This window comes from Salvelinus namaycush, chromosome 12 (genome assembly GCF_016432855.1).
Source record: "Salvelinus namaycush isolate Seneca chromosome 12, SaNama_1.0, whole genome shotgun sequence".
Classification (NCBI taxonomy): Eukaryota; Metazoa; Chordata; class Actinopteri; order Salmoniformes; family Salmonidae; genus Salvelinus; species Salvelinus namaycush.
The window spans coordinates 6402836-6425522 of NC_052318.1; the positions used below are offsets into that span (position 1 = coordinate 6402836).

The 22687-nt window shown below is 42.7% G+C and overlaps 2 protein-coding genes across 3 annotated transcripts in view; one reads left to right on the forward strand and one right to left on the reverse strand.

Moving 5' to 3' along the window:
- Positions 1-1758: 1758 nt before the first annotated feature.
- Positions 1759-6642, reverse strand: LOC120056437 (ubiquitin-like domain-containing CTD phosphatase 1). The gene is made up of 10 exons (XM_039004595.1): positions 6476-6642; positions 6186-6277; positions 5899-5984; positions 5614-5729; positions 5288-5386; positions 5177-5214; positions 4822-4920; positions 4598-4714; positions 2454-2581; positions 1759-2318 (listed from the first exon to the last, which is right to left on the reverse strand). The coding sequence occupies exons 1-10, from the start codon at positions 6627-6629 to the stop codon at positions 2291-2293; spliced, it is 957 nt and encodes a 318-aa protein (XP_038860523.1). The 5' UTR covers positions 6630-6642; the 3' UTR covers positions 1759-2290.
- A 2881-nt stretch (positions 6643-9523) lies between these two features.
- LOC120056852 (RING finger protein 145-like) overlaps positions 9524-22687 on the forward strand; it is a 28317-nt gene continuing 15153 nt past the window's right edge. For both annotated transcript variants that reach the window (XR_005477844.1, XM_039005096.1), the window contains exons 1-2: positions 9524-9676; positions 11442-11658. Coding sequence is in view for 1 of the 2 variants with exons in the window: in XM_039005096.1 (XP_038861024.1) it covers positions 11475-11658 (184 nt within the window). In the remaining variant the exon portion in view is untranslated. The remainder of the gene's footprint in view (positions 9677-11441; positions 11659-22687) is intronic.

Here is a 22687-nt window from a genome sequence, read left to right on the forward strand (position 1 = left end):
AATATCACAGGACACAACGAATGGGATGATTTGTAAAAGATGAGGAAACCAAGTTATTGTGAAAACTTAACTGAGGTAACAATATGACAAACTGACAACTAAACCAATAATAGGTTGAGTCTGTTAGATGACAATGTAATGTAAATGTTGAGCGGCTTCACTGCAGGAAGGTTGTACGTTTTAACATTCAAAAATAAAAAATAAAACTTTTTAAACAATTTTTTTAAGTGTTGCTGCTTAAGCAACAGACATGATTTACTATTGTCAGTCATCCACATGTGTATTCAGTGCCTGGGATGCCTGGGTAAGTATACACAGCTTGTTAAATGTCATTGTAAATAAGAATTTGTTCTTAACTGACTTGCCTAGTTAAATAAAAATGATAGTACCTTCATTTAACAACTGAAATGCATATTTATATTTATTTACCTTTGATACCCGACATGAAGGTAGCAAAACATTGTTTACAAGAAAACAAAGTAGTAAGGAAGTCTGTAAAATAAATATTTACAATCCAAAACAGATAGTTTAAAATATTATGTAAACCCCGACAGTTATTCATTTCCTCCGATAGCAGTTGATCTTTAGCTTATTGCATAACTTTGCAGGATGACGTGAGAGAATGAACGCTCCAGTGTTACTGCCAATGGATAAAGCAAATGTAAGCAAATATTGAATTACTGTCAGAGACTGTTGCCTTTTAAAGAGACAACTAGTAAGGGATAGAAAGGTGTCCGACTCAATGTTCTGAACCATATCCCTTCTTCCAACTGAAAATATACAATTATATTTACAAATAAACCTCATAAAAGCAGAGAACTCTGATCTGAGTTTAGTGTCTAGTGCTTGGGCTGAGTCTGCCAAACACAATGCCTTTAATTGCCCCCTCCCCCCCCAAAAAAAAACTCTCCCCCCCAAACAAAAACTCTAAGTGCCTTTTCTCCATTTATTTTCAGTCACTCCACTACAACAACTATTGTTTGGTTCAGTGGACCTAACAATTGCCTGAGAATATGAAAGAAATGTTCAGTTCAAATCAAAGTTGGGTCAAATAAATAATATTTAAAAAAATACAGTGTAACCAGGTGCAGAGATATATTTGGTTTCCAGGCAAGCATAGCTGATGTCAACAGACAATGAGGAAAAACTAAAAACTGTCTGATGGACAACGTCACCCGTCTCCTTCTGAAATGACCTCTGTGACCAGCAGCAGCAAATGGACGTCACACTCCTAATAGAGGCCGAATCCACCTCAGTGTCAGACTGTGCACTCGGTAACACTCGGTGACTGTGCCAGCTTCACTCGGTGACTGTGCCAGCTTCACTCGGTGACTGTGCCAGCTTCACTCGGTGACTGTGCCAGCTTCACTCGGTGACTGTGCCAGCTTCACTACATCTACTTGGTATGGTGGTATCAGAGGAGAGAGCTGCAAGCCAGGGGGAGAGGAGAGAGCCAGGGGGAGAGGAGAGAGCCAGGAGAGAGCCAGGGGTAGAGGAGAGAGCAGAGAGCCAGGAGGAGAGGAGAGAGCCAGGAGAGAGCCAGGGGAAGAGGAGAGAGCCAGGGGAAGAGGAGAGAGCCAGGAGAGAGCCAGGGGAAGAGGAGAGAGCCAGGAGAGAGCCAGGGGTAGAGGAGAGAGCAGAGAGCCAGGAGGAGAGGAGAGAGCCAGGAGAGAGCCAGGGGAAGAGGAGAGAGCCAGGGGGAGAGGAGAGAGCCAGGGGGAGAGGAGAGAGCCAGGGGGAGAGGAGAGAGCCAGGGGGAGAGGAGAGAGCCAGGGGGAGAGGAGAGAGCCGCAGGAGGAGAGGAGAGAAAGAGAATACAGAACACTATCAGTACAGAACAAACTCATGTTCGTATAACTCTGAGGTTAGGTGGCATAGCTACAGATGACAGTCACTAATCTGAAAGAACGATTGGGTGAAACCTAACAAAAAAAACATTGCATGTAAACTGAGTACTGATAGGTGTAAACTGAGTACTGATAGGTGTAAATTGAGTACTGGTAGGTGTAAACTGAGTACTGGTAGGTGTAAACTGAGTACTGGTAGGTGTAAACTGAGTACTGGTAGGTGTAAACTGAGTACTGGTAGGTGTATAGTATTTACTGTGTCTCCCAGACTGAAGTCAACAGAGAAAGACATAGATGAGGGAAGAACAGAAGTTTAAAAAGCCAAACAATAGGAAACAGCTCTCAGTCAGAAACGGGCAGTCGTAGTTTGGTGAGGGCTTGAGTGTCCAGCACTGTTCCTGGTTGAGGAATGACCATCCCTTCACACATCCACAACAATGCTCTCACTGGCTCTGTTTCTTAGTGCGATACCTGCAGAAATACAACACAGCAATGGTCACAGAGCTATGATCATCTAGTAGAACAAGAGAAAAGGTCAGGACTGAAGCAGCAAAACAACAGGACGGTACGTTAAGACAAAGTTAGTTGCAGAATCAGTAACCTTACCTCTCCCAATGCTTATGGTTGAGACCTGAGAAGTCCTCCAGTTTGGCAATCTCTTTAAGATACTGAGACAGTTTGAAGAGCTCTTTGTCTTTTTCACGGTTTAAGTGCGCTTTCATGAATGGACGTATCTAAAGGGGGGGGACATTGAAAATGGGTTGTATCAAAATGAACACCATAATGACAGCTGACAACTCGAAGACTCAAGGAGGTTTTGGTAGGTTTTGGTAAGGTTTTGGTAGGTTTTGGTAGGTTTTGGTAAGGTTAATTATTGAAAACTGACATTAAAACGCAGATGGCTCTATTTTCACCTGGCCTTAAGCCATCACTATTGTCAAAACACACGCTAGTTTGCAATTGACCAGTTAAAGCCTTCACACGTCTATTTTCCAACCCTGGCTCAGGATTGGTCATGTACCTCTCTTATAGGAACTCTCTTGCGCTGAGGTGGGAGGGGTGGTAATATCTGAGGTGTGTTCTTAAAATCATATGCCAATTTCAGGCAGCACTGGTGGGGATATTTAAAACCCAACCAAAATGTGGTCTTAGTGGTAACGATGGCTGGACTTCCAGCGCTACGATAGCATTACGTTAGGTTTGTTAATATAGAGCCCAGACTCTCAAACAAACGCTGGTCTCTTATAATGGCCGGCCATCACATTTGAGCAAATATTACGCCAGCCTCTAATTAGTGTCGGGGTCCATAGAAGTGTAATTACACGTGTAGGCATTTTACTGGTCTGCTCCAGTGGATTCCACAGCATCTCCACCTCAGTCAATACACACGTCTGTCCATGTAACCAGTGAGGAGAACTGATTGGTTCACCCCTTTAGTGACATTTTTGCAACGCGTTCTAAATGCAATATGTTTTCTAACTATCAAACTGAACTGATGGACGACAATGATGTTATACACCTGTAGAGTAAGACAACCTCATAACGGGCTGAGCTGGTCTCCCTTTTAATCCTCCATCCAGAAAGTACCACGACCTCAGAAACGGAGCAGATTTTACTCAGACTATTGAAAGTTTACTGTAGCTAGCGACTGGAACGAGCAGCAACAAACACTCAAACTGGACAGTTTTATCTAACTCTCTTCATTCAAAGACTCAATCATGGACACTCTTACTGACAGTTGTGGCTGCTTTGTGTGATGTATTGTTGACTCTAACTTCTTGCCCTTTGTGCTTTTATCTGTGCCCAATAATGTTTGTACCATGCTTTGTGCTGCTACCATGTTGTGTTGCTACCATGTTGTTGTCATGTTGCTACCATGTTGTTGTCATGTTGCTACCATGTTGTTGTCATGTTGCTACCATGTTGTTGTCATGTTGCTACCATGTTGTTGTCATGCTGCTACCATGATGTGTTGCTACCATGTTGTGTTGCTACCATGTTGTTGTCATGTTGCTACCATGTTGTGTTGCTACCATGTTGTTGTCATGTTGCTACCATGTTGTGTTGCTACCATGTTGTTGTCATGCTGCTACCATGTTGTGTTGCTACCATGTTGTTGTCATGCTGCTACCATGTTGTTGTCATGTTGCTACCATGTTGTTGTCATGTTGCTACCATGTTGTGTTGCTACCATGTTGTTGTCATGTTGCTACCATGTTGTTGTCATGTTGCTACCATGTTGTTGTCATGTTGCTACCATGCTGTTGTCATGTTGCTACCATGTTGTTGTCATGTTGCTACCATGTTGTTGTCATGTTGCTACCATGTTGTTGTCATGTTGCTACCATGTTGTTGTCATGTTGCTACCATGTTGTTGTCATGTTGCTACCATGCTGTTGTCATGTTGCTACCATGCTGTGTTGTCATGTGTTGCTGCCTTGCTATGTTTTAGGTCTCTCTTTATGTAGTGTTGTCTCTCTTGTCGTGATGTGTGTGATGTGTGATGTGATGTGTTTTGTCACACACACACACTTTTCATTTTAAATCCCAGCCCCCGTCCCCACAGGAGGCTTTTTGGTAGGACGTCATTGTAAATAAAATGTTTTTCTTAACTGACTTGCCCAGTTAAATAAAGGTTCAATAAAAAATTAAAAATCCACACCTCCAATGGTAATAAATGGCGTCTCAAACAACCGCAAGTGAAGCAAAGAAACACCCGGTCTTGTAATGTAAGTTCTACCAGAACTTACCTTCAGTCCGTTCTGTGGGTTCATTAGGAAATTTCTGCCAATGTCGTCAAACATGATAGTGTTCCTCTTGCTGTAGAACTCACTGTACTTTCCCCATATCACCCCAAGAGGCTTCACCTGAAACACACCCACCACAACACTGACTGGAGACAGTTCCATCAGGCAACTGGGACATGAATCAGTGGGATTTATGAGGTTGTCTGCTCCAGTGTAGGCCCACTCACCTCCACTACACCCCTCTTAGGCGTGTGCACCGTGATCATAGCTGCACTGTCCAGCATGAAGGTGATCTTGTAGTTAGGGTTGTCTGTCACTCCCAGCTCCTGAGAAACCAGAGGGCACGGTGAGACAGTCACATACACCACAACAGGAAGGCAACATCTGATCTGTCATTCTATACTACAGGTCAATACCGCATATTAAATCACTGCTGCTCAATATGCATGTGTATAGTGCTCTCAATGGAAGTTTACATGTTGTGAAAAATATTTTTGGGGAAACACTGCCCCTTTCTGGCCATGAAGAGTCAACAAATTGAGACTGATAAAAAAATAAAACTTATCCGACAGGAATACTTACTTTCATTTTAGCATCAATCCACTTCATACTCGTGGCAGCTAGAACAAATTAAACACAAATTAGGGCCAGTTAACTTCCCATGTACATCAAAACAAGCAGTTTGGTACTTACACCAGATGACGATGTCATAGTCCTCATACGCCGAGGTCAGGAACTCATGGAGAAAAGGCCTCATGAGCTCTTGTCCCGTCTCGGCACATGACTTATGATCTGGAATAAAACAAATCACAGAGAAACATGCTCAAATTTGATTTGATTTGATTTGTCAGACGTTTGAAGAAAATAAAAAAACAGCATAAGGACATGTGTATAAAATCTTTCAATAATATTCTAAATTCTTAAAATATGTTTCATATTTAGAAAATTGTGAAATTATTAAATCACTTAACTAGGCAAACAGCAGTGCCCAGTGCAGTTTTGATAGTCTTCCTACTCACCAAACAACGTGTAGTCCACATCTAGTACCAACAGACTCTTTCCTGCCCTGGGTGGGTTCATCCCCTCCACTTTGTAGTCTTTGACACGGCGGGCTATCTTGGCCAAGTTCTCCTCTCTAAAGAAAACAAAAAAGGGCGTTAAGTTAAAACAAGATATTGGACTGACTATGTGATCTTAGAAACCATACCGTAGAGTGTCAAGCGAAGTTTGAACCGAATCAATTCATTACTTGTATGACTGAAACTACAGTATAAATTATTTGGATCTGCAAAGTCCTACTGCACCTGTTCTGTACTTCAATCACCTCTTCTTCAATGTCAAAGTCATTGACAATGTCATCATTCTCTGGGGGAGGTGCTAAAACTTCTTCCTTCACAAAACAAAACGATGGAGTGTTATGAGGCCAAGGTCTTTGACATGCTAAAGTTAGAAAAATCAACTCTACAAGTCAGTGCTTGTCGTGACATTGCTTCTGGTAAACAGCTGGAAGCAGGCTTCACCAATCACAGTCCTCGGTGTGGAATGGTTCACCATACAGTTTAGTACAAGAGCAGAAGGACGAGGAACCCACCAGACTCTCCTCCCTGCTGCCCATCATCATGATCTTGGTATTGGGTTTCAGCTTCAGTGAACCAAGCTTCACTTGGTCCTCTGCTGGTTTGCCTGGGAGAGAGACAGAACCATTAAGACGTGATGAATCCGATATCCAGACAACTCAGAAAAAGGCAGAAGTCCACAACGGTGTGAAGCGTGAGAGGGAAAATACTTCCATACAATCTGTGCTGCACGTGCCAATTAACTCTCAAATGCAGTAAAACAGTTATTGGCCTTTACAGCTGCCATCCACAGATGGGTTTTTACCTTTGACCTTTAATCCTAGGAGTTTCTGCCTCTCTGGGAGAACCCCTGTCAGGGACTTGATGGACTGCTTGAGGTCCAGCACAGTGTCCTCTTCGGAGAGTGTCCTGATGGAGTACTCCTGCCCTCCCCATTTAATGATCACAGACACAGACATGCTGGTGCGAACCTCCTGCAACAACTGTACGAGACCACAATAATAACTCAGATAGCTACACATCCAGAAACCAGAACAGCAAAGCAATCTTATTGGAGATTCATTGCTTCCAGTACTTTGCAATGAAAACAACTTATAAATTAAGTTTAATATGGCTACCATATAGTTTGTTAGTTAGCTACTTAGGTTAGGGATGGCCTAGTATTATCTTCGTAGATAGATTCAGCTCACGCCATTCAATAAATTAGCTAGCTAGCAAACGTTAGCTAGCTAGTTATTATCCGCAATTTATCAATCACTCAGATGCGATCTGATCAAATGATGATTGAACAAAAAACGTACATCATGTCTGGCATTACTAAGAAAAAATTACTTGCGTGTCTCTCATTCATCCAGCTCGAGCTAGCTAGCAAGCTAATTCGATGGCCTGCCAGCCATGGACTGTTATTTTTACAAGAGTAAAGACAATCAGATGCGCATTCATACCTACAAATTGCGGTGTGCCACAAATCCCTTCGTTTCTGTGGTGTGCAGGAACACGTGCTACGACGTGTAATAAATGTGTAAAGTAAGTGCTTCCTTAAAACTCAGTTTCATTCAGTGTTGTTTAATCAGCAGTCGCTTCTGTCGCCCGGTTTGTTACCAAGCACGCTTCGTTTATAACTTCCTGTGGGTGTACTACTAAAATACCGACAGATGGAGACAAAAAGCAAGAGATAAAGGTTCAATAGCCAGCGCTTGCAAATGCATTGATTTATTCAATTTTTAACTACACAGTCACCGAATAATATACTTTAAGTTATATTGATTCACCTAAATGTCGGCTTTGTGCTGTAGTATGTAATTTCCTTTTGTCTAAAAAGTTACATTTATTTTAAACTCTCAGTTCCATTACATTACACATAAGAGTCATTGGACAGGATTAGGCGGTCGCCTATTGCGCCAGATTGAGGGCGGCATTTTCTGAGCTAAACAGACCAAGACGCACCTCCAACAACACATACAACCTCACATAATACTGTCCAAAAACAATGACAATTTCACTTAACCAGTGGCATATGGCTTTTTAGGTGAGAGCTGATGCCGCCCTGTGATAAACTGGGCCCACTTTGTCAAAAGTAAGGATGGGTAATATTTTGCTTGTCCATTCCCAGCGCTCTTCTCTAGGGTGATGTTGGAGACTCATTGCTGCAGCTCCACCAACGTTTTGTGAAAAAAATGTACCTAACATAAATCCTGTAGCACATATAGGATTTGGCAGAAATAGTATGTGGCCTTTTCTGTAGCCTACAGGTTGGAGATAAAATGGATGACAATGTAATGAGACGGACACTTTTTACATCATGCAGGTTTCTTCGATCAAATAGCCTAACCTTAATGGCGCTCAATCAAATAAAAAATGCGCAGTTATGTTAACAAACAACATATCCTAAAAACTGGACTGGTCAAAGTAAAATGGACAATATGAAATGGACAATCACAACTGTTGTCCAGGAGTTTCATCCCATTGTCATGATCAGTGGTTTCAAGTTTGTATCTATCAATTTTTGAAAAGCTGATCATAGGGAAAAATAAAATACTTCTGCATTTCCCACTGTGTAAACACATTGCACATATAATCATAATAACTCCTGATAAAGTTGGGTAGCTGATATTCAGTGTTTAAATAGCCAAATTGATTCATTATAGGAATCAGGACCAATAAACCAATGCAACGGCCCGTTTTACAAACAGTGGGCCTACCACATGGATGGGTATTCATAAAATTCCATTGCTGGCAGACATGGTAGGCTACACCCCAGTAAGCATGGACCGACGCTGACGCCTTTTGGACATCTGTTTTGGGGTGCAGTCCAGAACGGCCTTGATTTCCACATCCACGGACATTGATTTGTGGTGCGGTCCGGGAATAAGCTATTTGTGCATATGGAAATTGTATGGGATCTTTTATTTCAGCTTATGAAACATGGGACCAGCACTTTACATGTTGCGTTTATATTTTTGTTTAGTGTAGCATGCTCATAATGGAAGAAGGCCGCCAGAAACGTGTTGTCACTGAAAAATACTGTTGGCTGCAACTGTGATAAAGCCATTAAAACAGTATACAGTGAGTGTATATTTTGCATTTGTGAAATTCATGAATTATTTTAATTTGATATGAAAGTAAAGGGCTTTATGTTTGTAGAATCTAATTGCATTTGAGAATCAATTCATGTTTACATGGCGTATTTGTCTGTTTTGGCTGACAGAGCAAGTCTACCTCTGTAAATGACAAGGTCCTTGGAGTAAAAGTACTAAGGCTAAGTGTTTATATACTCACGTCATGTGTACATCAAACAAACAGTGAGGAATATGTGAAATACCATGTTTAAAGCTGCAATATGTAACTTTTTAGTTTACCCGGACAAAATCCACATAGAAATATTAGTTATAGATCTGTAATTCTCAATGAACGGAAGTCTAAGAAGCAGTAGATATGTTATGTGTGCTATTCCTATACTTCCCTTACTTACATTTCGTTTTTGCGTCTTTTACTTTCGGTTTGTACACCAGCTTCAAACAGCTGAATTTACAATATTTTTGGTCATTGAAAATATATTTCACAATGATTTAGATGGTACAATGATTTTCACAAACTGAAAAAAGGCGAATTATTAGAATATTAGCAACATTAAATGGCAGAGCGATTTTTGCATATTCCACCTGTAATTACCTGATTCTAGAGGTCTCAAATCGTATTTTCTGTTGAGCATTGCAAACGTAACGAACAAATTTGGAAGCTGTTGACAATAAAAATAACCAAAAAATACAGCATCTCTCTGACCAGCAAGGAGTTGTTCTAATTAAGAGCTGCTGCGCATGCTCAATAGACACTTCTTCATTATGAAGCCGCTACCTAGCTGAGTGAGATGTGTGGAGAGCGGACGATTCGATCCACGGAGAAAATGCCATCATTTGAACCGTTAATTTGGGAGACGCCCAGTTAAAATGTTTGATATTCGACCGGAGAAACATCATCAAACTGAGTTTAACGTCGTTCTCGCAATGTAGGTTCTTTGCTTTTCCGTGGGACAACGTTGATAACGCGACAGCAAGCTAACTTAGTTAGCTGGCTAGCTACACGTCGTCACATGCAGTGCGGTGATAAGGCGTAACTAGCAATGCTTCTAGCCAACTGTTGCTAACTTAGATTCATTTTTATCGTGAGCAGCTGTTGATGTCACGTTTTTAGTTTGCTAACTATGCATGGTGGAACTTTCCATTACAAACATCTGGTATTGCTAACATTAACTAGCTAGTTAGGATGTTTTAGCAGCTAGCTAATTGTTAGCTATTGACGGAACGTTAGCTAGATACCATCAAGTGCAGTTTTATGAGTCCTACCTCTGCCCATCCGCTATGCTAACATGCATGATGCAGTCACTTTTAGCATCTTGTCTCATTTTACGTACCACCAAATTAACATAATTGTAGATCGCTACATAACAGAATTGAAGATGACGATAAAGATGTGATTATTCAGCACCCTTCTTGCGGGGCACAACTGGTTTCGGGTTAACTAGCGGTGGCTAACGTTAGGCGATGTAACTAAAGTTAATGTCATAGCGCTCAGAGCCAAGCCACAACAAGCCATTCATGTAGCGTAGTTAGATGCCGAGCTAAATTTGAATAGCTGTAATAACTTCACCCTCAACAGAACGTGATTCGGTAACTGGTGGTGGTATAACCGAAATGACGTGAAATACGGTCATGTAATCATGATTAGAAGTGCTAACGTGACGTTTCCGGACAGTCAGTCATGACTGATGCATGTGAATTTCAAAGTGATGTAGCTAACATTAGCTTGCCAGTTTACGCATAAGTACAGTGTTAAAGATATTGTTTATATTTTTATTGTCATGTCAAAATGCCGTCTGAAAATGAGGGCCAGGGGGATGGGATCTCAGAGATCCATTGAATCAGTTCTATATGTAATTCTATGGGATGGCATTTACCCTCCATCAGTGTCTGTCTTTATTAGCATGTTTTTTACATGATGGGTCAACAACCAACCTGTAATACAGATCGTGTGAAAGGACAAAGGCAAGCAGCATCATGCTCATACGCCTTACTAACTTTCCACTATGGAAGGAATGTTTACAGCTTCAGGCAGATGCTGGGACCAGTTGGGATGCTTGGCTGTGTGGCAAATGGATAACATTTCATTTTCATTCACATTGATCCTGCTCAAACAAGCATGTAGGATTCTTGGGGAAATAGCCCACAATGTAGAGCCATAGTGAGAGGTGACAATAAATTAAATGCAGAAATTCACATTTATTTTGTCAGCAAATTACTTTTACTACATCTATATTCCCATAAGTCCACTCTTTTTCCTCTTATTTTAAATGTTATTGTGAAAGTGACATCTGGCCCCATGTTACCAAATATGGTCTCATTGCCTGTACTTCAGGCTTGACTTGTGGAATTACAACACTTTCTATGCAGGCATTTTTAGTGTATATAGTTCCTTCCTGCCTCGTTAGACTCGATTTGTCTGAACATGCAGGCAGAGACGCTTGAAGTGTTAACAGTTCTTCTTGGTCAAATACAACTGTGTTTATCAATCCTTTACAGCAACTTGTGCATGCCTACCTGGGAATGTGTTTATGAAACACCACATAACATAGGTGAATCTATGGAATTGGAGCTCTGAGAAAACAGAATTTTACTGCTGTTTAATGAAAACAAGTATTTAGCCTACATGTTATAGCACTTGAGACTTCTCACCTTTTGCTTTCTTCTCCCTACTCCTTATCCCCCCCTGTCCAGTCTTAGTAGGTTGTAGCGTGCTGTGTCAGGGCCATGGCATTGAAGGACAAGCTGGAAGCGGTGCTGAACGTGGGGCTGCGTGTCCCCAGCATCATGCTGCTGGAGGTACTCTACCGCTGGGATGTCAGCTCCTTCTTCCAGAAGATCCAGAGAAGCAGTCTCAACAACAACCCCATCTTCCAGTACAAGTACCTGGCTCTCTACCTGCACTATGTAGGTCAGTACCTTGCTCACACACACACACTCCTCACCTTTTTCAGAGCTAGTGCAATTGGTCATACCACTTCTGCAGCCCTTTTAAGTTCTCATTTATAGCAACTGTACATTTTTTAGCAGCACATTTTGACAAATGCACCCATACACTTACAATACATTTCTAGTGGTCCATCTTATGATAAATGTATTTTAAAGTGGCCCCCCCCCCCCCAAGGTAAATGTAATGTTACATGCTTACTAATTAATTTAATGGTGTTGTAAATGTCAGATTAGTTGTGAATTTTCTTGGCTACTACAGAAGGTTGCACTTTTTTGAGTGGCCATGAACTTTGCATGAACTGTTAAAGGGGCAGTGCCGTTAATTTGATTTTCCTAGATAGATAGATAGATCATTCCCATTTTGTGTAGGAGCTATTTGAAGAAGAGAAAAATGCCTGGAATTTCAGCCAGTTCAGGAGGGATGGCGTTTTTTGCCCAGATCATGTCACAATCCGATCTTATTATAATAGACCAATGACCATTCAGGGGTGTGCTCTAAACCATCCTATCAGCCAATCAGGGATGGAAATATTTTAATTTGTTATTCTAACAGCCACACAATCAGACAGAGCATTTCAAGGGTCAAAGAAGGCTCAGGGAAATGAACGATACAACATATATTTAAGTTATTTTCATTAAATTAACAGTGATTTATTAGACATACAGTGATTTTTAAAAAGACTGCTTGGGGGCTTTGCACCTCAGAGTAGATGAACTCTCCAGTGACATTGTGAAGAATAAAAAGTATCACATTCATAACAAACACCATACAGTACGATGATCATATCCAAACTATCAAACAGGTGGTGTTAGCCAATAGTTCAGCACTACACCCAAAATAATCTATCGCTAGTGTGCCCTAACCAGGAAAAACACTGCAGTTGTAGCCTGTAACTAGGTCCCTGTTTTTCATGCTTGGTTCTCATGCATAGAATGTAATTTATGGAATACATTAATATGGTTTATGTTCAGCAGTTTTGAACCTACTAAGTCTTGAGTTGTCTTGCTTTGTGTTTATAAATGTTTTCAGGTTCAAAGCTGAGACGAGATAAAATTAATGATACAAAGGATGACTGACATTGTTTGTACTCAGAATTTGCATCATGGCTATAATGTCTATGATTCATGTCAGCATCTCCTCTGCAATTGAATTTTGTATTCATAATGGCACATTACACATTAACACAGACACACAATACTGCTAATTTTGGGCTCCCGGGTGGCACTGCGGTCTAAGGCACTGCATTTCAGTAATAGAGGCGTCTCTACAGACCCTGGTTTGATTCGAGGCTGTATCACAACCGGCTGTGATTGGGAGGCCCACAGGGCGGCGCACAAATGGCCCAGCGTCGTCGGGGTAGGCCGTCATTGTAAATAAGAATTCTTAACTGACTTGCCTAGTTAAAAAACAAATCCAGTATGGCTATGCTCTGGTTGAGTGGGCCTGGCCTTTTACTAAGAGCTCAGTGGGTGCAGGGCTTGACATCTCATATCACTTGTCTGGGGCAAGTCAAAATAATAATTGGACAAGCGGAATATAGATTGAAATCACAATATCAAACAATTGCATCATCATAATTAGATAAGTGTCCTCCAGATGCGATGCGTTGCTCACTTCAGATTTCTGCGCTGACGGGCAGTCTTTCAATCACCTGCAGTCGCAAAATGCACTTTTGCAATCAAAGCGCAGACCTGTGTGTCGCCACATGTGCACGTGTTGATACTCCTTGCTAGTTAGTAAGTTATTTGACCAGTTATAAGTTACTTTTTGGTCAGAGAACTGAGTTTGTACGGTCATGACAATTCTGGAAAAGTCCTGGTATGTGAATCCTGAGTACAGAGCCTTCAGAAAGTATTCCTACCCCTTATTCCATCATTTATTCCAGCCTGAATTCAAAATGTATCAAATTGATTTGTTTCTCACCCATCTACAAACAATATCCCATAATGACAGTGACAACAGTGTTTTTAGACATTTTTGCAAATGTATTGAAAATAAAATGTATATAATTTATTAAGTATTAACACCCCTGAATCAAAACATGTTAGAATCACCTTTGGCAGTGATTACAGCTGTGAGTCTTTCTGGGTAAGTCTCTAAGAGCTTTCCACACCTGGATTGTACAATATTTGCGCAGTCTTTTTAAAATTCTTTAAGTGCTGTCAAGTTGGTGGTTGATCATTGCTAGACAGCCATTTTCAAGTTTTTCCATGGATTTTCAAGTACGTTTAAGTTGAATATGTAACTAGGCCACTCGGACATTCAATTTCGTCTTGGTATGCACCTCCAGTGTACATTTGGTAATGTGTTTTAGGTTATTGTCCTGCTGAAGGGTGAATTTGTGTCTGTTGGAAAGCAGACTGAACCGGGTTTTCCTCTAGGATTTTGCCCATGCTTAGCTCTATTTTGTTTCTTTTTATCCTAAACTCCCTAGTCCTTGCCGATGACAAGCATACCCATAACATGATGCAGTCACCACCTTGTTTGAAAATATGAAGTGGTGCTCTGTTGGATTTGTCCCAAACACATTTTATTCAGGACATGTTTATTTCTTTGCCACCTTTTATTTTTTTCTATACAGGCTTCCTTTTTACTCTTGTCATTTAGGTTAGTATTGTGGAGTAATTACAATGTTGATCCATCTTCAGTTTTCTCACAGCCATTAAACTCTAACTACTTTAAAGTCACCATTGGCCTCATAGTGAAATCCCTGAGTGGTTTTCTTGCTCTCGGGCAACTGAGTTAGAAAGGACGCCTGTATCTTTGTAGTGACTGGGTATATTGATACACCATCCAAAGTGTAATTCTAATTTTATTGGTCACATATGTGTTAAGCGATTGTTGTTGCGAGTGTAGCGAAATGCTTGTGTTTCTAGTTCCGATAGTGCAGTAATATCGAACAATTTCACAACAAATACCTAATACAAACACATCTAAGTAAAGGAATGGAATTAAGAATATATACATATGGATGAATAATGTCAGTGGCATAGACTAAGATACAGTAAACACATGAGATGAGTAATCCAATATATGTAAACATTTTTAAAGTGACTAGTGTTCCATTTATTAAAGTTGCCAATGATATCAAGTCTGTGTATATAGGCAGCAGCCTCTAATGTGCAAGTGATGGCTATTTAACAGTCTGATGGCCTTGAGATAGAAGCTGTTTTTCAGTCTCTCGGTCCCAGCTTTGATGCACCTGTACTGACCTCGCTAGTGGTTAGAGCGTTGGGCCAGTAACCGAAAGGTTGCTGGATCGAATCCCCCACCTGACAAGGTACAAATCTGTCATTCTGCCCGTGAGGAAGGCAGTTAACCAATTGTTCCGGGGGGGCCGACTACGTGGATGTCAATTATGGCAGCTCCCCGTACGTCTGATTCAGAGAGGTTGGGTTAAATGCGGAGACACTTTTCAGTTGAAGGCATTCAGTTATACAACTGTTTAGGTAACCCCCTTTCCCCTTCTGGATGATAGAGGGGTGAACAGGAAGTGGCTCGGGTGGTTGTTGTCCTTGATGATCTTTTTGGCCTTCCTGTGATGTCAGGTGCTGTACGTGTAATTAACTTCCCCCATGCTTAAAGGGATATTACATTTTTACACATCTACCTATTGGTGCCCTTTGCGAGGCATTGGAAAAACTCCCTGGTCTCTGTGTTTTGAAATTCACTGCTCCACTAAGGGACCTTACATATAATTGTATGTGTGGGGTACAGAGATGAGGTAGTTGTTCAAAAATCATGTTTAACACCATTATTGAACACAGTGAGTCCATGCAACTTATTCTGTGACTTGCACATTGAACTGATTTAGGCTTTCCATAACAAAGGCATTGAATAGTTGTTTTATTCAAGACATTTCAGCTTAAAATGTATTAATTTGTGAGTAGTTCTAAGAACATAATTCTACTTTTACATTATGGTGTATTGTGTGTGTGTGTGTAGACCAGTGACAGTCAATTTAATCCATTTTAAATTTGGCTGTAACACAATGAAATGTGGGGAAAGTAGCGGTGTGTGTGTGTGTGTGTGTGTGTGTGTGGATACTTTCTGAAGACACTATGTGCGCAGGTGGGCCGGAGGAGATTGCGAGATGGACATTGCTGCAGCAGTTAGGCTATTAAACAGACTAACTACATAGCCAATTCAAAACATATAGTGTACCCTGACTAGTTTTCACAGTATTTAGCTAATAGCATCTATTAATGTCATTGACCTGTCCGATGTCCTAAACTTTTCTACCGGCACTCGCGAATTGATAAACGGGAGCATTAATATACCAATACCAAATAAGGCTACTGCTGTTGTAGAATCGCCCTTCCAATGCTTAATATTGGCAGTTGATGAAAAAATCTGACACTGTTGTAAAACTGGGATTCCCCTCTATTCATCATTGGCCATGTCATTCTGGCAACATTAGCCAATCAGAATATTTCTATCATGCTGTCAAGAGATCTCCCCAGAAACTTGACTAAAGTTTGTAGATAAACTTGTCTTTGTTGTCTTTTTGTGGGTGTAAAATGGTTTTGTTAGTCTAATGCTGTGTAAATGTTTGAGTTGAAAATTACTAGGCACTTGTCATTTTCCAAAGCTCTCCAGTAACCTCTTCACACACCACACAAAGGAGTGGTTTGTTATTCGTCCTTATGTCTGGGCACAAAGCCAGACAGTTTTAATTCTTCTCCTGTCTGTTTGGGCTCTAAAGATGGATGAATAGGCTGTGAGGAACAGGTTAGAACATGTTTTTGTTAGTATAATGCTACAGGGGAGTAGAGCTAATTACCCCTTATTTCTCATGTAGACTTACTTCCCTCTGAGGGGTAAGCAGCTCTTTGTGTAGGTAGAGTATATAGAGATTAACTTGTAAATAATCAAGATCTGCTATGTCCCGAGGGCTCCCTGTCCCGCTATGTCCCGAGGGCTCCCTGTCCCGCTATGTCCCGAGGGCTCCCTGTCCCGCTATGTCCCGAGGGCTCCCTGTCCCGCTATGTCCCGAGGGCTCCCTGTCCCGCTATGTCCCGAGGGCTCCCTGTCCCGAGGGCTCCCTGTCCCGAGCATGGTCTTCCTTGAATCCTTCAGTTGCTCGAGTAAACCTCTTATTGCTGATAAATGAATTCTGCCTGATTCCTCAAACAAGTTTTCCTCGACACTTTGAAATAGATTACTTTAGCCATTTGATCCCTGATTTATTGAATGAGGAACTTTATTCTATAGGCCTAAAGACAAGTATTTGGTTGTAATGTTGCTGTAATTTTATAGGCCAACCATTCTCCATGAGAGACTTAAATGGGCAGTGTTGTATTTTGAGACTGGCTTGAATATGCCTGAAAGCCAATAGGCAGAGAGTAGCTTATGATTTTGTTTAATTCTGTTCTTAATATATGATCATTAATTGTGAAGTGGTTCCTTGCATCATACAACCCATTTTCCAGTCACCCTATTGGTCCATGCATGATGTTAGACTTAGTTGTTGAGACGAGTTACTTGAGCTTTCAGACAAACAAAATCAGTCGTACTTGGCTGATGCTTGTGTTTCAGACCAGAACAGTAAGGCATGAGGTCATTAGGATGATAATTAATTAAACAGTGAAACGATGCCATAATTAAAGCATGGCCTGACCTTTTAACATCTGCAATTGTCTACAGCCACTTTTTCTTTTTTGTCATCGTGGTGAAACGTTGTCTCGGTCACATTTTCCTCTCCTTCCATCTGCCTTAGCTTTTTTCCACCATCCAAGACAAGTATTTTAATGGGACTTTCCGTGATGCTCGGCGAGAAATAAGTCCGTCTGGTCACAGCACCTCTGCTATTCCAGTTGGTATAATTTACCTTCATGTGCGAAGAGGACTTAACCAATCATACTGTTTTGTGGTTTGGCATAGTGATCTGTACTGTACAAGGCATGGAGGTTCCATTATCAGCAGGTCAGGCTGCTGGATAATTGTGTAGTAGATGGACAGTGTGATGGACAGTGTGATGGACGGTGTGAGCTATGGGGAGAAGCTCGCAGCAGGGTTGAGTATGTGATTCAAGTTTAGGCAGGCTAAAGGCTGTTGACTCACTTTGCTGGCCTAGCACCATGTGCTCTGTGTGTGTGGGCATAGCACCATGTGCTCTGTGTGTGTGGGCCTAGCACCATGTGCTCTGTGTGTGTGGGCATAGCACCATGTGCTCTGTGTGTGTGGGCATAGCACCATGTGCTCTGTGTGTGTGGGCATAGCACCATGTGCTCTGTGTGTGTGGGCCTAGCACCATGTGCTCTGTGTGTGTGGGCCTAGCACCATGTGCTCTGTGTGTGTGGGCCTAGCACCATGTGCTCTGTGTGTGTGGGCCTAGCACCATGTGCTCTGTGTGTGTGGGCATAGCACCATGTGCTCTGTGTGTGTGGGCCTAGCACCATGTGCTCTGTGTGTGTGGGCCTAGCACCATGTGCTCTGTGTGTGTGGGCCTAGCACCATGTGCTCTGTGTGTGTGGGCCTAGCACCATGCAGGGAGTATGACTGAGTGATGTCAAAGAAGCCATTTTCTTCCCAGGGGAGGAGAGTGGAGGAGGTACAGGCCATGATAACCAGCTTAGACACCATTAACACCATTTACTGCAGTCACTAGATAGTTTTTCGTTAATTTTGTTTTTTGTGTGTAAGCACACACTTAATATGTCCTCGCCAGGGGTGTGTTTGGGGTCTTGGTGGTCTTGGCTGAAGATGGTGGATGAGACGATGAGCTTGGTATTTGCTGATGAACAAACTTGGCAGCAGAGCACCAGTTGACTGAACTGAACCTCTGTGGTGTGTGTGTGTGTGTTGTCTGTCTTGGGGAGAAAATATATTCTTCTGTTTCTAGGTTTCACCTAATATTTTGAATCTGAGGACTTTTGGCACATGCTGTAGCACCCTGTCTACAACTCTTTTGCTTATGGGCAGGGGCCGCGCATCAGGGACCGCGCATCGGGGGCCGCGTACTGCCCCCACAGATGGTTCTATCACATCGGTCAACTCTTTGTCCTGTCTGCATGACTTTGCATAGCAAATTGCTGTGGATTAACGTCTCGTTAAACGCAAGGATTTTTCTGCCATTGATATCCTTGTGCGGGCCGCCTAAGCATAAGTCCAAACTGTAAAAATACAAAAATAATAAAAAAAATGCAATCGGGATGGAAAAACGCTTTGTGTTAACCTAAACCAGATAAAAAGTATGCAGAGAAGATAATGGACCTAATATACACTGCTCAAAAAAATAAAGGGAACACTAAAATAACACATCCTAGATCTGAATGAATGAACTATTCTTATTAAAAACTTTTTTCTTTACATAGTTGAATGTGCTGACAACAAAATCACACAAAAATGATCAATGGAAATCAAATTTATCAACCCATGGAGGTCTGAATTTGGAGTCACACTCAAAATTAAAGTGGAAAACCACACTACAGGCTGATCCAACTTTGATGTAATGTCCTTAAAACAAGTCAAAATGAGGCTCAGTAGTGTGTGTGGCCTCCACGTGCCTGTATGACCTCCCTACAACGCCTGGGCATGCTCCTGATGAGGTGGCGGATGGTCTCCTGAGATCTCCTCCCAGATCTGGACTAAAGCATCCGCCAACTCCTGGACAGTCTGTGGTGCAACGTGGCGTTGGTGGATGGAGCGAGACATGATGTCCCAGATGTGCTCAATTGGATTCAGGTCTGGGGAACGGGCGGGCCAGTCCATAGCATCAATGCCTTCCTCTTGCAGGAACTGCTGACACACTCCAGCCACATGAGGTCTAGCATTGTCTTGCATTAGGAGGAACCCAGGGCCAACCGCACCAGCATATGGTCTCACAAGGGGTCTGAGGATCTCATCTCGGTACCTAATGGCAGTCAGGCTACCTCTGGCGAGCCCATGGAGGGCTGTGCGGCCCCCCAAAAATGCCACCCCACACCATGACTGACCCACCGCCAAACCGGTCATGCTGGAGGATGTTGCAGGCAGCAGAACGTTCTCCACGGCGTCTCCAGACTGTCACGTCTGTCACATGTGCTCAGTGTGAACCTGCTTTCATCTGTGAAGATCACAAGGCGCCAGTGGCGAATTTGCCAATCTTGGTGTTCTCTGGCAAATGCCAAACGTCCTGCACGGTGTTGGGCTGTAAGCACAACCCCCACCTGTGGACGTCGGGCCCTCATACCACCCTCATGGAGTCTGTTTCTGACCGTTTGAGCAGACACATGCACATTTGTGGCCTGCTGGAGGTCATTTTGCAGGGCTCTGGCAGTGCTCCTCCTGCTCAAAGGCGGAGGTAGCGGTCCTTCTGCTGGGTTGTTGTCCTCCTAAGGCCTCCTCCACGTCTCCTGATGTACTGGCCTGTCTCCTGGTAGCGCCTCCATGCTCTGGACACTACGCTGACAGACACAGCAAACCTTCTTGCCACAGCTCGCATTGATGTGCCATCCTGGATGAGCTGCACTACCTGAGCCACTTGTGTGGGTTGTAGACTCCGTCTCATGCTACCACTAGAGTGAAAGCACCGGCAGCATTCAAAAGTGACCAAAACATCAGCCAGGAAGCATAGGAACTGAGAAGTGGTCTGTGGTCACCACCTGCAGAACCACTCCTTTATTGGGGGTGTCTTGCTAATTGCCTATAATTTCCACCTTTTGTCTATTCCATTTGCACAACAGCATGTGAAATTTATTGTCAATCAGTGTTGCTTCCTAAGTGGACAGTTTGATTTCACAGAAGTGTGATTGACTTGGAGTTACATTGTGTTGTTTAAGTGTTCCCTTTATTTTTTTGAGCAGTGTGTTTTAACTAACAATCCTCCAAATAAAAGCTAGACAGTGGAGCAATAGAACATTCCCAAAACATTTAGCAGTATAGATTGTATGTTCAAGCTAAAGAACAAGCTAAAGCCAACATTTGAAATAGTTGCTGAAATTTGCTTTAAAACCTCAACCTTTAAAATAGTGTTTTTTCTCTAAGTTCCATGGATAAATGTTTTTAATTGCAGGAAGTTGGCGTAAATGCAAAATATTCTCTACACCGCGAAGATAAGGGACCTCTAGAACTTTGCTGCACCTACAAGCCAACCGCGCCCCCTGGTCACGCCCCCTGCCACACCCCTGGTTGTGCCCCCTGCCACACCCCTGGTCACGCCCACCACCTAAACCCCTTTTTGAAACAGAAACCAAAATAAACTCTAGCCCATGTTGGCTAACCTAATGTAACGCAGACTAAGGAATAGGATGTGCTCTGTTCATAACACACATGGCTGCTCCTGACCAATGGCTGGAAGGCTTCTCCTCTGTGCACAATTCAGATACTCAGTCCCGCCCCTCGCGGGCCTGTCCCCGCCCCTCTCGGGCCTAGCTATATCACGAGGACCGCTATATTAGTTTTATATGAAATAATGTGACATATCACCCTCCCCCAGGCACAGGATAGGAAATTACCTTTTATAGTCAGTTTATCATTTGTCTGTGCCTCTTTTATATTTCAATTTAGCAGAAGAGGGTTTAACTTTATATTGTACTGATCAAAAATATAAACGCAACAATTTCAAAGATTTTACTGAGTTACAGTTCATTAGGGCCTAATCTATGGATTTCACATGACTGGAAATGCAGATATGCATCTGTTGGTCACAGAAACCTTTTTAAATAAAAGGAGTGTGGCTGAAAAGTCGGGCTCTGGCGTGGCGCCAGTCGGGCTCTGGCGTGGCGCCAGTCGGGCTCTGGCGTGGCGCCAGTCGGGCTCTGGCGTGGCGCCAGTCGGGCTCTGGCGTGGCGCCAGTCGGGCTCTGGCGTGGCGCCAGTCGGGCGGTTGGATGTTGCCTGTGGAATGTTGTTCAACTCCTCTTCAATGGCTGTGTGAAGTTGGTGGATATTGGCGGAAACTGGAACACGCTGTCGTACACATCGATCCAGCAAAGGGTCTGAATACTTTTGTAAAAAAATATATATTTGCAAAAATGTCTAAGCCTGCTGCTTTTGTTGGTATTTATTGTGTGTAGATTAAGGGGGGGGACAACTTAATTAATTTTCGAATAAGGCTGTAACGTAACAAATTGTGGAGAAAGTCAAGGGGTCTGAATGCGCTGTGTATGTGTACACAAAAAATATATGTATATGTGTATATATACACTGCTCAAAAAAATAAAGGGAACACTAAAATAACACCTAGATCTGAATGAATGAAATATTCTTATTAAATACTTTTTTCTTTACATAGTTGAATGTGCTGACAACAAAATCACACAAATTATCAATGGAAATCAAGTTTATCAACCCATGGAGGTCTGGATTTGGAGTCACACTCAAAATTAAAGTGGAAAACCACACTACAGGCTGATCCAAATTTGATGTAATGTCCTTTAAAACAAGTCAAAATGAGGCTCAGTAGTGTGTGTGGCCTCCACGTGCCTGTATGACCTCCCTACAACACCTGGGCATGCTCCTGATGAGGTGGTGGATGGTCTCCTGAGGGATCTCCTCCCAGACCTGGACTAAAGCACCCGCCAACTCCTGGACAGTCTGTGGTGCAACGTGGCGTTGGTGGATGGAGCGAGACATGATGTGCTCAATTGGATTCAGGTCTGGGGAACGGGCGGGCCAGTCCATAGCATCAATGCCTTCCTCTTGCAGGAACTGCTGACACACTCCAGCCACATGAGGTCTAGCATTGTCTTGCATTAGGAGGAACCCAGGGCCAACCGCACCAGCATATGGTCTCACAAGGGGTCTGAGGATCTCATCTCGGTACCTAATGGCAGTCAGGCTACCTCTGGTGAGTACATGGAGGGCTGTGCGGCCCCCCCAAAGAAATGCCACCCCACACCATGACTGACCCACCGCCAAACCGGTCATGCTGGAGGATGTTGCAGGCAGCAGAACGTTCTCCACGGCGTCTCCAGACTGTCACGTCTGTCACGTGCTCAGTGTGAACCTGCTTTCATCTGTGAAGAGCACAGGGCGCCAGTGGCGAATTTGCCAATCTTGGTGTTCTC